The 16,684-nt window shown below is 44.2% G+C and overlaps 1 protein-coding gene and 1 long non-coding RNA gene across 3 annotated transcripts in view; one reads left to right on the top strand and one right to left on the bottom strand.

The window, feature by feature from the left end:
* LOC306639459 overlaps positions 1–16,684 on the bottom strand; it is a 288,549-nt gene that overhangs the window by 114,640 nt on the left and 157,225 nt on the right. The window lies entirely within an intron of this gene.
* ALKBH3 (alkB homolog 3, alpha-ketoglutarate dependent dioxygenase) overlaps positions 12,887–16,684 on the top strand; it is a 35,978-nt gene continuing 32,180 nt past the window's right edge. Inside the window, exons 1-3 of one of the 2 annotated variants that reach the window (XM_079103049.1) lie at positions 12,887–13,031; positions 15,713–15,861; positions 16,212–16,315. In XM_079103049.1, coding sequence (XP_078959175.1) covers positions 15,783–15,861; positions 16,212–16,315 — 183 coding nt within the window. In that variant the 5' untranslated portion in view covers positions 12,887–13,031; positions 15,713–15,782. Of the gene's footprint in view, positions 13,032–15,712; positions 15,862–16,211; positions 16,316–16,684 lie in introns of those variants that run through there. The other variant, XM_079103048.1, reaches the window with a different exon arrangement.

Here is a 16,684-nt window from a genome sequence, read left to right as displayed (position 1 = left end):
ACTTATTTTGAGACAGGCTCTTACTTAGTTGTCCCGGCCGGCATCAAACTTGTGATCTCCCACCTCAGCCTCCTGAGTAGCTGGGATTACAGGCATGTGCCACCATGCCAGCCATTCTTTTATTGATTTAAACATATTAGAATCCTTATATTATGGTCTGTATCTGATAGTTCCAACCACAATTTTGGAAGCTCTCTCCCCATTGTATCTGCTATTTGTGCTAATAGTGCTTTATTTACTTATGTTTTTCATGACTTGTTGGAGTGAGTTTTGTTCATTACAATTACATATGCTCCTTGATTTACAATGGGGTTCCGTCCTCATACAGCGTAAATGGAAAGTTGAAAATGCATTTAATACACTCACCTACCGAAATCATATCTTGGCAACTCAGCCCACTATAGAGTATTCACTGTCTACCCTCTTGATGACATGGCCCTGCGAGTGGTGGCTTGCTCCAGTGCATCATGGAAAAGTACCGCGGCACATATCCCTAGCCCTGGGAAAGATCGGAATTCAAAATCCCAAGTGCGATTCGTACTCAATGCATATTGCTTTCACACCATTGTAAGTTTGAAAAACTGTAACTTCAAGGCCTTATTAAGTGCAGATTCTTTATGGGAAGATTGTGTTTGTTTGAATCAGACATGGGGCACTACCTACTTTGATCTACTTTAAATCGAAATTCTCAGCTCGTACAGTTGTTGAGGTTTGGAGTGGGGGCCATGAGAAGGAGGGATTATGTAGGTTTTATTCAACCCCTAAACCTTTGTAAATTTAGGCTAGTGGCCATAAATCCTCAGGGGAGACTCCCCCTGGGCCCTGAGTTAAGGCCAAGAGAGAAAAGGTTTCTTGCTGTTTGCCTCCCTGGTTATTTCCTTTCCTTCTTACCTTGTCCTGGTCCATCCTTTCTCGAGCATGTGGCCCTTCTTGGGTTTCAGCTCTGTCCCTATCCTGTCCCAACCCACCTACACATCCCAGTTTACTCATCTCTCTGGGTTCACGGTCCCAGCTTGCTCCTGGTCTCAGAGGAATTCTTTTGCACAGGTTTTCTTGCTTACTTAACAGGGTTTCTTCTCCATGTGTGGGTGCTTTGCAGCAGACAACCTTCAGGTCCTCCGGCCCGTCTCATGTTAGGAGTGGAAGCTCTACATTCTTCAGCACATCAGGTCATATTTTCCTGTCTGACCTGAGGAACTTACTGATGACAAGTTCGTCACCACAAAACCACTCTTCTGTCTCTGGGAGTCTAAAGATGCAAAACCTGGTGGGAGCCCTCCAGATTCATGCCTTATAAATGTGATCTCTGTCTAGTAAGTGAAACTAGAAATCTTTGAGAGATATAAAGGCCACTTTTTAAAATTCCCTGTTTATACAGAGTATTACTCAGCATAGGGATAATTTGGGCTCATTATGTCTCTTATTCAAGCACTCACCCTGACGCAGGCATCGGCAATAGCCAACCTTGGACAGACCAATGGCTGCGACTGCCAAGCACCACACAGCTATGGGAGAGCTGTAAATGGAACCTCAGATGCATGTGCACACTATTTAACAGCCATGTTCTCTAAGGGCAAAAGACAGTGTGGGCACATCAATTTAGTTTTCTTGCTTCTTCACATAATGCATTTACTTCCAGAAAGTGGCTAATTTACCCCTAGGGCACAGGGGGAAATGGTCCACCAGTCATTAACTTAATCATTTCAGGTACTTTATTATTTATTCAGTAATAAGCTTTTATTGATTATTTGCTGACAAGCATCCTAACCACTCCAAGAAACCAAAAACTCTGTGCCTTAGATACACACCTAAAACAAATGGACTTGGCGACGACTTCAAAGGAACATCCTTCCGTGAGACAGGAAATAGGGTGAAGATGGAGAGTGAGTGCTTAATGTCCATCATATGCCTCGTACCATATGCAAATTAGCACTTAATGTTTACTGTGTCTCCAAAGGCCTGCGTGGTCCGGCTCCTTTCTCCTCATCTCGCGACACTTTCCCTCCCCCTCTATTCCCACAGGAACCTTCTCTCAGCTTCTCACTTAGTGGGGTGGATGCCAGTGCCCTCGGCTGCCCAGCATTCACTTTGTCATGTGACTGCAGCAACTCCAGTCAAGAGGCAAAGCCTATTTCCCTGCTCCCAGAAACTAGGCTGGCTTGCTCAGGCAGCGTGGGCAGTGGAAGTGATTCTGTGCGGCTTCCCTGCCTGGGCCTTAGGAGTTCTTGTGTCTGCACAAACAGCCCCTTCTCCCACCTCCTCCTTCTACCTCTCCTGTTAGAACATGGAACCAAGGGGAGTCTAGACCAGCAAGCCCCCAACTGCTGACCTCCCAGCTGAAACTGAATGAGATCAGCAGAACTCCTGCCAACCTGGGACTGCAACACCACCCCACGGGGTTAGGTCCCCAGGACAGAGTCTTCAGCACATGTGACAAATGCCCACCTCCTCTGCTAGGCTGCAACTCTGTGGGAGCAGGAATGGAGTCTGCCGGGATCGCTGCTTTGTCCCCAGCATCTAACAGCGCTGGCTTCCATCAATACCAGTACTTGTTGACTTAATGAGTAAATCAGCGCACGTACGAGTCAATCTTCACACAGTCCAGCAAACAAGGGGAGGGAAGGCTCAAAGGGCTTGAGTAACTTACCGGAAGTTACCCACATGGAAGTAGAGAGAGCAAGGTTTGAACCAAGGCTTACCTGAGTGCACAGTTCCTGTGTACTCTTCAAATGCACCTCTCATGGTTTTTTGAGAACTCAGTGTTTCCAAAGAAGAATCTGCTAAGCCATCTAGATAAAGCCATCAGGAAAGATTTATGAGCTGGAGGTGTGACTCCCTGAGAGTGTGCTTGCCTAGCATGCGCAAGCCACGGGTTCCACGCTGAGCACTCTGAAAAACAAAACCACAAAGATGAATTGTAACCCAGGGTCTGCTGGATTACAATGCTACCAGCTCTTCACTTTTGAAGTCACTGAAAGATACCAGCTGAGGTCTCAGGAAATGGTCCCATATGCCACTTCAGGAATTGTCCTTTCTCACTAATTTGATTTTCATTCAACCATATATTTTCAGAGAAGTAGCACAGTGACATCATGTGGCATTATGGTTCATTCTCTGTAAAATGGGACTTATAATGCCTGTGACATCATGTTTAGAAAATTATACGCACACACGTTCATAATCAGAGCAACACCTGGTCCTCAAAAATGTCACCTACCATTGTTTACTATTATTTAGAAATAAGAATGTGTAAATGCAGCCTACTCTTTTTTAGGAATGATGTGACTATTTGAATATCCTTGAGCTATCTGAATACTACATATTTTAAAACCTATTTTATAAAGGCTTCACCAGCCACTGTCACGTCTTGTAATCTCTCCTGTTCTTTATATATATATATCTTTATTTATTTTTTATGTAGTGCTGAGGATCAAACCTAGTGCTTCACAGGTGCTAGGCAAGCACTCTACCACTGAGCCACAACCCCAGCCCCTGTTCCCTGTTTTTTTGTCTGTGACTCACAATTTCACATCCAACAATGTTGTTCATTAATTGCTACTCACAGATTACCCTGTGGCTCCTTGGAAGGAGATTTCTCTCCCGCAGCATCTACAATCGCCCTGAGCATTGCCCGTGGGGAGTTCTTGTCAAGCCTGGGGAAGCACCTTCAACCCCTCAAGGTTGTCTAGAGTTGGCAAAGACTGGAAACCTCATGGCAAACGTGCCACAGACTTGGCAGTTTCCCTTCCCACCCACGTCCCTCAAGCTGGAAATCCCTAAGTCTGGCAGTGAGACATGGGCTGAGGATTTCTCTATGCAGCGTCTTCACTGAGCGCTATTAGCATGACGTGCCATTATTTTCTTTAGATTGGACTTTCACAGGAACACAGCAGCAGGTGCTCCACAAGCTACCTATGATCGAAACGGAGTGTTTGGCAAGACTGGTGTGACAATCAGCAAGTGAAAATATGCTGCAGTGTGCAGCTAACGCAGGATCCTTGCTGAGAGCTACCAGCCCGTAAAGCACACCGTTTGGCATCCAGACACTGAGATAACGGTTGAGTGGAGCCGGATCACCTGCAGAAAGCAGGCAGCTGGGAAAGGCAGGAGCACCCTCAGGACTCGGGGAATGAAACAGGACATTGTTAAAATGCAGATCGCTGGACTCTGCCCCAGACCTACCAGCTAGAATGCCGATGGGGCCTGGAATATGCATTTTAACCACAACTCCTAGCGATCTTAATGCCGATGGTTTTCCAACCACATGCTGAGAAACACTGGTTTCAGTGTATGGGCAAGGCAGCCAGCAAAACCTCCTTTAAGAGGGTTGGTCTCAGCAGAACCTGAGGAAGCAACACAAGAGAGAAGAGCCAGGGAACGTGTAGGTCCAGAGCAGATGCAAACCAACTACTTAGAGAGGCCACCCATGGGCTGCCATGCTCCTGACCTCTGATGCCACGGTCACACTGTCACAGTCAGGACTCAAATAGGAGACAAAAACTATACAGTAGTTTGGACAGGAAAAAAGCAGTCAAAGAATTACCTGTAATATGAGATCATAAACCTACAAGGGAAAAAGAGAACTTTCGGGAAACAGGTATAGGAGATGCAAGGAGCAGCCAGTACTCATCTCGAGGTTGAGGCAGGGCCTGGAGGAAGAAGCAAATCCAGAACAGCTCCCACTGCTAGGGTTAAGGCCCAAGCCTCACTGGCAACAATATGGCCGTGGCTGCTGGGCGGTGAAGTTTGCTGAGTCTGTGCCGAGGGAGCTTACCGTGATGCTAGGGGAGGTGCCGTGCACTGTCACTGTGCACTGCAGAGCCATCTGGGAGGGTGTGTCATTGTCCTAAGGAAGCTGTGACAAACCGATAGGAATGGGGTGGCCTAGAAGAACAGAAACGTGTTCTCTGGGTGCCAGAAGCCCCAAATCAAGGCGTCAGCAGGAACGTGCTTTCTCTTAAAGATCTAGGGAAGACTCTGCCCTGTCCAGCCACCGGGGCCCCGGGTGTGGCCGGGCTGCGGCAGCATCGCTCCAGCCTCTGCCTCCACCTTCGTGTGACTTCTCCTCCAGTGTCTCTGTTCCTCTGTCATCAGACTAGGACTCACCCTAACTCAGTATGACCTCCTTAACTTGAGTACATCTGCAAAGTCCCTATTTCAAGATGAGTTCACATTCACAGGTTCGGAGCGGACGTGGGTTTTGCACACTATTCAACCCAGTACAGGAAAGCCAGGGAACAGGAAAGAAGATCCCCTTCCTCCTTCAGGGCCCTCAACTGATGAAGCTCAATAGAGGTGAGGTGGCAAGGGAGGACTGCTTCCCAAACAGGGCAGGGAAGGGTGGGTCTGAAGAAGAGTCAAGACGTCAAGGAGTCCACAGCCCACTCCTTCAGCTACTCAGTTGCCACATGCACCTTTCTGCACACATTTGAACTCCTGCAGAACAAGACAGCTCCTTTTCCACCTAAAAAAAATGATATAGCCTTCACGTAAGTGATGGAAGTTCTCATCATTTTCCAAAAATGAAATTTCAAAACTCTACCTGCTGCTATGTTTGCTATTCCTCATATCTAGTCATGATCCTACTGAATATCTGTTAACCTAAAAATCAAATTGTAAACGTCATTTCCAGTAGCATGTGTGTGTATAAATTTGGGGATGGAGAGAAGAGAGTGATGATCGATCATATATAAAAAATAAGCACATGCATAACAAGGAAGGAGAAAAATACATGAAGCTCATCAGTATGTGTTACTGTCCTTGGTTATGAAGCCATGGTTGATATCTATGGCTGCTTCTTTCACTACTCCTTCCGTATTTCCCTGGCTTTTAGTTAGAACATCAGATGGTTGGTTCCTTTACCTGGTGGAGTGATCCAAATCCTTATTTCTGAGAATCCAAGTTATTAATCATTCTGTCTTGCTGCTGTTGCTGTTTTCTGTTAATATTATGGACATGAAGTACTAAGAGGCAATCAAGAAAAATCCCTTGGCTTGAAACACAGTCCTTGGGCCCTTTCTGTAGCAGCAACACAACATTTGCTGGTGATTTGGAATCAGTCACTCCAGCTGACAGAGCAATGCCTTTTGGTTCATTCGGTGACATAAGGAACCCAAAATGGCCAGGTGTTGGTTTCATATCCCAATTAAGAGGAATCATTGTTTTATCCCCACTAGAAGCAGTCCCATGCTGAGAATTCAGCCCCTCAAAATGGTAGTGCTCAAATTTACTAGGTCAGAAAACAAGTGGGTTACTATACATTAAAGAGAGAAGTCACTCTCATTTCCACCTCCAGATTCTCAGAATCATGTGTTCTGAGATTGCCACATCATGTTCTGTGATTCAAGGTATAAATCGGATCCAGTAATTCAGAACTCTACCCTTTCAGGGTGTTGTCTCCCAACAGGGGCCATAACTGACTTTTCAGTCAGCCATTTCATCTTTCAAGAAGCCCAGCTGTTTCCAGGGAGCTAATTCCATGGGCATAAACCCACTGATGTACTTCTTTTGCTGAAAAAAATGAGTTCCTTTGTCGTGACCAGTAGGCAAACTCTGGGGTCCAGCGAGGGGCGAAGGGGGATTGGAAAATAAAGTTTCACAGACACGGACCTTGAAGATGAAGCTGGGATCAGGTGGAGCCTGCTCTCTGATGGAGATGCAGGTTTAAACAGTTAAGCCAGCAATCTTTATTTATATATGTCTCATTGTCAGGTTAAAAACCACGCGACCATTATTCTTTGTATTCAGGAAAGTTACAGAAATAGGACATCCTATGTAGCTTTTCCATAGTTGCAATCCACAGTTGCAAAGTGCAATGTGAGGAGCTTTGTGTAGCTCTCAAGAAAGTCCATTGCTTAAAGATACTGTAAGGCGGGCAGGAACTGGAGGAGTGGAGCTCGTTGTCTAGCATAAGAATTCCTTCCTTCCCAGGAGCTGTGTGCCTGAGGTCAAGGTCAGAACTGACAGGGCTCTTGCACAGAGCCTCCTCATGCAGGGCATTGCTACAGCAGCTAGGCATCCTGTGCACTTGCATAGAAACATTCCCAGGAACCCGGCACGCCACAGCCATGAGGGCATCAGAGCCCCTGAGCTCAGTAACTGCTCTCCCATCCTCCATCACTGCTCTCAGCATTCCTTGATCAGGAGCAGTGCTATGGGTTACGCCATCATGATGAACAAGACATTTAGTTAGGACAGAGAAGGTGGTGCTGGCCAAAGCAGTGTAGGAAAGGAAGGAAAAAAATCCATATCCAGAATATGTATGTATTCCAGTGAGAATGAATCTCTACCCTCTCCATGATGAAAAAGGTCCAATGTAATCCATCTGCCACCAAGTGGTTGGATGGTCACCTGAGGAATAGTGACACACGGAGGGCTCAGTATCGTTCTTAACATTTGAAGATTAGGTTTGGAGTAGTAGCATTACCCAGGTCAGCTTTGGTACAGGGAAGTCCATGATGAGCCCATGCACATCCTCCACTCCTGCCACCATGGCCACTTTGCATGAACCTATTAAGTAAGTCCTGAAAAGAGGCTAAGTGACACCAATAGAGGGTGTTGATTTATCAACCTTATTATTAAAATGGTTCTTGACAGGACATGCTTTTGACAAGCATTCAAATGGGACACTACTGTCTCCCCAGCATGTGTCCACCTACTGTATCTTCCCCAGACTTCCTAGTCACATCTTCTAATTACTGATCTTTTCACATACCTGACCATCCAGCCAACTCAGGACTCCTCATGAATCAGTGTAGGCTGTACTTCTGGCCATTTATCACTAAAGACAATGTGGACAACCAAATGTATTGCTGGAAAGATTTTCCTTCATCTCGGTCCTTCAAGGTCACACCTGAGTGGTGCTGTTGTGCTGCAGCGGTCCATACTGGGTGGTACCAGCATACCATGCAGACTCACCTGTGAAATCAGGCCACCTGGAAGCATACCGAGTCAACTTACTGTAAAGAGCACAAGAGGCTACACACGCAGGTTGAGGGAGAGGAGGCAGGGCAGCAGACGTTGGTGTTGAAGGTCTGAACTACCCGCTCATGCCATTCACTCATACCTTGCAGACCTGCCTAAGTTCAATCTCTTCTATACCATTTCCATCTGATAGTACTTGCTGCTGCATATGGCTCACTTTAAAGCCAGGTGAGTCAGACAATCCTCAGCCCAGAACATCAATGGTCACCTAATGTCTCAATGTTAGGCTTTCAGTTTCTACCAAGTTGCACTTGCAAGCTGGAAGCTATTTATCTGAAGGAGAATATCAGTGAAAGAGGTCAATGATTTGCTTTAAGATCCTAGAGTTCTGAGTTGTGATTCTCCTATTAGTGCTTGGCAGAGGCTTCATCCAGTGTCCCCACATACCATAGACACAAGTATATAGTTTAAGTATTACTCACACTAAGTATTAAATATTATTAGATTTCCTGGATCATAAGGCCCAAGTGATAGAGTGGCTTACAGTACGACCTCAACTCGCTACAAAATCTTCTCTTGATCTGGTCCATACTCAATATCAGCAGGCCTGTAGGTGACTCTATAGAGTTGTATACTCAAATGTAGTATGCCTAGCCCCCAAAGTCATAAAATTCTAACAAGTGCAGCACATCTTTTGTCTTTCACCTTGGAGTAAATATCTCATCATGCCCCACAAAATTCATTGATGTTGGGGATCCCTGAATTTTTGTGGGGTTTATCTCCCAGCCTCTAGTTCACACATCTTATTAAAGTGTCTAAAATACTTTCAACCTTCTCATCACATCCAATCTGCAGAACATCATCATTTAGTTGACCTGTGCTATGTTCTTAAGGATGATGTGTGGACAATTAGTATCACATGAATACAGTAAGAGAACTAAGGTACCCCTGAGGCAAGTATAAGAGTATACTGTTGGCCCTACCAAGTAAAGGCAGAACGCTCCTTGCAAGTTGATACGGAGGAAAAGGCATTAGCCAGGTCCACGGCAGCACACCCAAAGCAAAGGGTCATGTTAACAGTTCAGTAAAGGTACATCTGAGGCAGCCGCTGCTTTGGCATCGCCACCTGAATGAATTTACAATAGTTCATAGTTATTCTCCAAAATCCATTAGATTTCTGCATGGGTCAACAACAAATCAGATGGAACTGTGATAGGTATTATCATCCAGTTTTATAAGTCTTTGGCTATGGTATTAACCTCTGTAATTCCCCTAGGGATGTGGAATTGCTGCTCTTTACCATCTTAGTAGGGAGGGTAAGTTCCAGGGGTATCCACTTAGCTCTTCCTACTAACTTGCCCTCACTTAATGGGTCAGAGAGTCAGTATGGGTTTTCTGCACATTGCAAAATATGTCTAATCCAGTTCTGTGTTCAGGAACTGTGACTCTAACCACAGAAGCTATGAGCGAACTGGGACAACTGCACGTCAAACTTGAGGTAAGATTCTATTCCTCACCTGAACAGAGTAAGCCCTCGCTTCTGTGGATGCTCCACAGTGGTGATTTAGATTCCTGAAGACTGGTCTCAGTTCGAGCCAAGGTCCAGTGACCCCTAAAAGGTCTGGGTATTTACACTTCCTCAACATGCAGTCATTCTAGTAAATGGCTGTATTTACTTGAATGAAGAGTTGGAGGAAATTTTACACTATATACTTGTGTTAGTGGTGCGAAATCTTTCCTTGAGCAGATCTGTCCTCCTCTTCAATCAAGAGATTTCAGCCTGTGCTCTAACTGAGGTCTGGAAACCAGGTAGCAGACCATGTCTGTGCACTGTGGCAACTCAGGTCTCATTTTTATTAAACTTAGATGACGTTTTTCTCAGTAGATAGATCAAACAATTATCTAATAGGCAGCTCATCAATTTCATACCCAGAGAGATGAGGGCGACTTCTAAAGATCCCTATAGGCCAAGTTTGTTTTAAAAATTACCGATATGCCCATATGGGGGTCAATGTGCCCACTTTGCCATTTGGTCTCATCGTCTCCACTAAAAATCATGGAGCCCAACACAGTGGTGGCATTCCCCTGGCCATACCTAGCCTACAAAGGAGGGAGCACATACAGGTCTTCAAGGATTCTGGTGCCACTATAAAGTATATCTCAATACTTACAGAAAGGAGTGTCTTCTGGGCCTTCTTGTGGGACACAGCTTTTATGTTCATGTGCAGGTCAGAGTCACATATGATAACTCTAGTCCAACACTTCTCCCCCATCTTTGGGCTTCCTCTTCACATCATGCTTTGGCATCTCAACAGCATTAACTATGGACCATTTCTGAATTAAAGCTGCAGTAAATTCACCAACTAAGTTGTTATGAGTTGCCTCCAGATGCATAAGTTGACACCATAAGTCTGTAAGAACATCTTGTAAGTGTATCCAAATGAATTAATTTAGCTTGATCTAATATTACATACTGCCTTCCTTAGATTAAAACACTTAGAATCCACTTGTACATTTATTTCCCAGTTTTCTGCTGATACACATTAACAAAATCTTCTAATTCTTTTGGTGTGCAAACCCTGTATCATAGTGTGTAAAGGTCCAACCAACTACAGCACTGACATTTGGATCTAGATATGGGTCTAGAGGCAATGGGACAGAAAGAGGGGCAACGGGCTGTGGTGGGTGTAGTGGAGAAGGAGCCTCCCTTTTCCAATTATATGCCCAAGGTGAGGGTTTCATAATATTTTCAAGCAAAGCATGAGTAGTCTCCTCTGACATAGGAAGACAAGCTACTTTCCATTGCCAATGAAGAATCAGGGTGAGTGAGTTAGGTGTTCAAGACTGTCAATTATCTGTGTCCATGTAGAGTCCTTAGTTCAAGTGTTGAGGTTCTATTCCTCTTCAACTAATGCCTTAACTTTCACAAAAGAAACTTGTGAGGACTGGGGTTATGGCTCAGTGGCAGAGCACTTGCCTAGCATGTATGAGGCACTAGGTTTGAGTCTCAGCACCACATATAAATAAATAAATACCCACTGCATCTAAAAAAATATTAAAAAAAAGAAACTTGTGAGACCATAAAGTGAACTAACAGTGTAAATGAGTCCACAGTAGTCACACACACAGTAGTAGACACAGTAGAGTCCTACTGGCCACTGTGCACTGAGGATTCCAGCTAGAAGGAGCACAGTAGAACTAAGACCAAGAGCCTTTCCTATTTCAATGTTCTTCCTGTATCCTCTGTTGGTGAAGTTTACTGCCCAATGGGTCAAATGATAAGGGAGAAATATTCTAGTATTCTGATCCAGGCAATGAGGAGTGGATTTGAAGCTGAGAATCAATGGGTTCATCTGCAGTGCACCTGGTCTTCAGTCCTCTCTGATGGTCTGTACCACCACTCCCTGATGAAAATACAAATACTGCAAATATGAGGAAAACGAGACCCAATGAGGATTCCAAGACCAGAAAGATCATCTTTCTAATACTATATTCTTACCTGTATTGCTGATGACCAACTGTCTGTTTGTTCAGGACTGTCCTGGCTTTAGCACTTAAAAGTCCTGTGTCCTGAGAAACCTGTCAGTCCAAAACAAACTGGACTGATTTCTCATCCTATAGGTGTCCCAGAAGTTTTCTGACTTTATGCACATCAGAACAATCTTGAGCACTGCTAAAAACGAATACATGTGATTTTTTTTTTTATGCAGAGATTTTAGATGCAAAAAGGCCATGGGTTGATTTTTGAAAAATATTCAACTTGGAGGCCGAGTAGGTGTTAATCACTAGTTTTAGGGACTCCTCAATCCAGACTTCTTTGTTCCTGTTCCAAAAGTATAATCATTGAAAGAGACAAAATAACATATTTTGGGAGCTATAGCCAAGGTTCCTGAGCCAGCAGAAATTGACAAATTACTAGTTGACAGAGGGGAAAAGATAAAAATTACTGTCAGGGCTTTCTCTTCTTTCAGTTCTAGGATAAATCATTTTTCATTCAATGTCATAAAGTATAACAAAGAAAAATGGATGCTATGAAAATTGGACTTGACAGTAGCAATATTGTAGGTACAATGATGAGGTACACTGAGCTTCCTCCACGTAAGCACTATCTATATCAGGATTAAATATTCCACAACGACCATGTTTTGGTAGGTAACCTGCACAAAATAGTTAATTCAGTGCCACGTTTACTGTTTTCACATCATAAGTTGCATGGCTTCCCACACTTTTAACAGGCAAGAGCTCAGATGGAGTGAAGAGAAGACGCTCTTCTTTATAACACTTTTTATATTTATTGAATTTGTGTTCCATGCATTGCGCTAAATTCTTTAAAAACATCTTCACATTTAATTCTCCTAACAGAAGCCATGCCCATTTAAAAAGGAAGTGGAGTATCAGCCCTAGATTGCACATCTACTAAGAAGTAGCATTTGGTCTGGAATTTAGGTCTATTCACGTGAGCAAAATTTGCTTAACACGGTAGAGAAGAGACCAACAAGATGTGGCCCGAGGTTCTGTCGTAAATGCTATGATGGGGCAAGTCCGGGCTGTAATGTGAACACAAAGGAGGCGTATCTTAGGCTTTCCAAGACTTCAGGATGTAATGCAGGTCCTCTGGTTCGGCACTCTACGACCTGGTACTCCAATTCCCTCGTTCTTCCAACAGCTGCGCTGGGACGTGGTCGCTCTTTACGCAATAAACCATAGACGCCAGCGCCGGACATCTCGTTTCGAGGAGCTCGTGTCCTGAGGAGCAGGGCTGAGGAGGCGTGTCTTCACTTTCTCCCTCGCCGTACCCCGGCCCCTCACACCAAAGCACCCGCAATCCCTGCCCTCAGCTCCGACCCCGTTCAGCCTCTTCTGCGACTGGGCCCTCCAGGCGGAGGGCATGTGGGGCTACCCGGACTCCAGGCCGGGCACCGGAAGCGGCCGCGGTGGCCCGTGACGTCTGGAGGAAGTACGTGAGGCCGTGTCCTGTGGTTGGTAGATGCCGGAGTCGGTGCTTCACTCTTAAGGTTCCCCGAGCCACAGGCGGCGGAGGGTCGAGCACCTTGAGGCTGTTTTTAGGCGGAGCAAATTTGGACCTCTGAGCCCGGCTCCGCCCGCAGGTGCGCTCCCCGAACTTTCCGCTGGGTTCCCCGGGCTGGGGATGTGGCCATTACTGGGCGACCCCTGAGGCCATATCCTGGGCCTCCTTCAGGAGAAGGAGGGTCTAAATGAAGGAAAGGAGCTAACCCTTACCCAGGACAAGGCTTTCGCCTGCGAGGCTCGCTTAGTCCGCACCCCATCCGAAAGGCAGGTATCGATTTCTGTTTATTGAGGACGAAACGGGCTCAGAAGTGTGCAGTCATCTGCCACAGGTTATGCAACTGGCATTGACAGATGTGGATCGAAAGCGAGCCCTGGCAGGCCCCAGAGTTCTTGTTCTTTTCACTACAGTGGGATTCTTGAGCTTTATCTGCATAAAGAATCCCGGGGTGGAGGGTGGCCTTGGTTAACAGACAGGTTTGGGACTCTACAAATGGAGTGAACCTGGGATTGGGGACCTGGAATGTGGATTTTCAACAGTTGACCCCTGACAAACAACAGCTTCCGTATGCACGGATGGTGAGCAGGCCATGGCCCCTTTGGGGATGATAGCTAGTTGTTGTGTTAAGATTTTAAGACCTTAATTCAGAGAAAATGCCAAACAGGGGCATACATCTTGTGGGACTGGAGAACTGATTTTAATTATGCCTTGTACTCCTTTGGTCAAATGGCAGCCTCTATCGTCCGCCTACCTGTTAAATGGTAAATATGTGATTTTTGTCATCTAGGAGAAATTGTTAAACATAAGACTACTGGGCCCAGCTCAGCTCTTTTGAATCAGAAGTTCTGGAGCGTGGGACCTGGGAACCTGTAAGCTAAACAAGCTATACAATTAACTTGTTACTTTTGAGAACTTGAGATGTGAACCTTTCCAAGACCCATAAAGAAGTGGGTCATAGATTCAGAATATGTGGCCTGGTTGTCTTTGTTTTCATTTTTTGTTACTGTGAATGCTTCTGTACAGTGGGTTAAATTTTACTGGCAAAAATATCAAGACAGTAGCTATTACTAGCTATTACGAGGTAGATTTTTCAATTAGCTAAAGTCTGGAACTTAATGAAATTTTAATATTAATCTACCCCCTATTAATTTCCTGAATAACTTTGGGTAAGTCACTCAATCATACATACTGGCATATTATCTACACTGTTTTTCATAAAGAAAAATACTTTTATCTATCCTAAATCAGATTTTCTAGAGGCAGGCCATAGCTATTTTAATTTTATTTAACATACTGGAGTTTTTGTTTTTGTTTTGTTTTGTTTGATACTGGGGATTGAACCCAGGGTGCTTAATCACGGAGCACATCCCCAGCCCTTTTAAAAAATATTTTATTTAGAGACAGGGTCTTGCTAAGTTGCTCTGTCTTGCTAAGTTGCAGAGGCTGGCTTTGAACTTGTGATCCTCCTGCCTCACCCTCTCAAACTGTTGTGATTACAGGTATGTGCTACCATGCCTGGCCATCCTGGAGATTGAACCTGGTGGTGCTCTACCACTAAATTACATCTCTAGCACCCCCTGCCCGCCTTTATTTTAAAACAGAATCTTGCTGAGTTTCCCAGAACTGGCTTTGAACTTGCTATCCTCCTGCCTTAAGCTCCTGAGTAATTAGAATTACAGGTGCACACCATTGTGCCCTAATTTTAATTTTGTTTTTAATTGACTAATGATAATTGGTACATTGTGATGTTTCAATATATGTTTACATTATAGATCAAGTCAGACTAATAAACAAATTCATCACCTGACATACTTATCATTTCTATGGTGAGAACATTTAAAACAGACTCTTAGCAATTTTGAAATATACAGTGCATTGGTATTTACTGTAGTCACCATTCCGTGCATTAGATCACTGACACTCCTTTTGTCTGACTGAAACTTTGTACCCTTTGACCAATATCTTTCATCCCCCTTCTATCCCTGTCCCCTAGCCACTAATAATCACCATTCTGCTCTTTATTTCTGTGAGCTTGACTTTTTTAGATTCTACATCAATATTTTTCTTTCTGTGCCTGTCATATTCACATAGCATGAAATCCTCCAGGTTGATCTGCCATGGGTGTTGTGTTGTTTTATTTTGTTTTCATTTTTGGTACTGCAGATTCAACCCAGGGGCACTAAACCACTGAACCAATCCCCAGCCCATTTTTTATTTTTTATTTTGAGATAGTATCTAAGTTGCACAGGGCCCCCACTAAGTTGCTGAGGCTGGCTTTGAACTTGTGATTTTTCTGCCTCAGCCTCCCTGGCTGCTAAGATTATGGCATGCTCCACTGCGCCTGGCCTGTAGGTGCTTTTAATAAGCTTCCAGGGAAATTTGATGCAGCCACTGATAATGGATATGGAAATGCACTTGGAAACTGAATCTGAGCCTATTTCTCAATGTCCATGTAGGGGACAATGGGAGTATTACAATTTCCTTATGTTGTGTAATTTATGATTGCTCCTGGTTTTAGAATTTCTTAATATGCACTATGAAAGAAAGGAAAGTACTATGACAAGCTTCCAAAGGATAAGCCAGCAGTCTCAAGTGACTTAGACTCCTTAGTTGAGAGGTTGTGATGACAGAAGTGGATTTATGTAGAAGCTCTGATTGTTATTGAGCCATCTCTTTTCCCTGAAAGGATTATAATTACTCCTTAATAGGCCAAGCTTTCACAATCCTAACTAAAAGTGCTTTTTTTTCTTCTATTAACAGCTATCATTGTGTGGTTTGTATCAGGAATGAAATCATCTGAAAACTCAGAGCAGAAACCTTTTTGGTCAACATGGAGGATAAAAGAAGGCGAGCCCGAGTGCAGGGAGCCTGGGCTGCCCCGGCCCAGAGCCCAGCGACTGTGCAGCCAGGCAAGAGCCTGTAGGACTCCGGGGAGGTGTTCACTGATGTAGACAACTTTTTTTTTGTATATCCTTTTGGCTTATAATAAACTCCCATTTCAACTGATATTAAGGAATTATTTAAAATATAGCTGGCATTTTGTCTGATTTTATGATGAACTGAAGGTGGGTCTTTAGTGTTCCTCTTGTTTAGTCAATACCCTCAAGCCTTTCACAGTGTGCTGAGGTCTTCTATTGACTTTACCAGTTGATTTTTGATATCATAGATATCATCTCCAAGTGGGTTTTATTGGTTCTTACCCAGTAGAAGTTTATGAGAACAGACTTTTCCTTGGCTTAAAGCTATTCTCCTATTTCAGCTACCACTGCTAGGAGCCATCTCCATCAGACTTCTGGTCAGACCTGGAGGAACAAGGAGCATCATCTATCTGACAGAGAGTTTGTGTTCAGAGAACCACAGCAGGTAAATTCTTATTTCTTCAATAGTAACAAATATAGTAGGTACTCAACAGTGACTGAATAAATTTACTATGAATAGCAGAGCAAAAGATCTATAATAATCATGAAATGTGAAATATTTCAGTTCCCTCTTATGTCTGAAGATTCTTTGTATTCCGCCCCAGTTTGTGGTCATATATTATTCCCTTTTTTTGGCAGGGAGACTGTACCATTAGTAGATGGTAGAGCTTATGCCATGACTCGGGCTTGCATGGGTGATAGAAGTCCTCAAAATCCTAAACCATGCTGTCTCCAGTGATGTTGCAGCAAATGTCTTGGGAATTGAATTGAAATTTCATTTATTATAGCAAAATGCCTCATTCTCTTCTGAAAA

Source organism: Sciurus vulgaris, assembly GCF_902686455.1.
Source record: "Sciurus vulgaris genome assembly, chromosome: 11".
Classification (NCBI taxonomy): Eukaryota; Metazoa; Chordata; class Mammalia; order Rodentia; family Sciuridae; genus Sciurus; species Sciurus vulgaris.
Note: the sequence above shows the minus strand (reverse complement) of the source record. Positions and strands in the feature narration are given on the sequence as shown.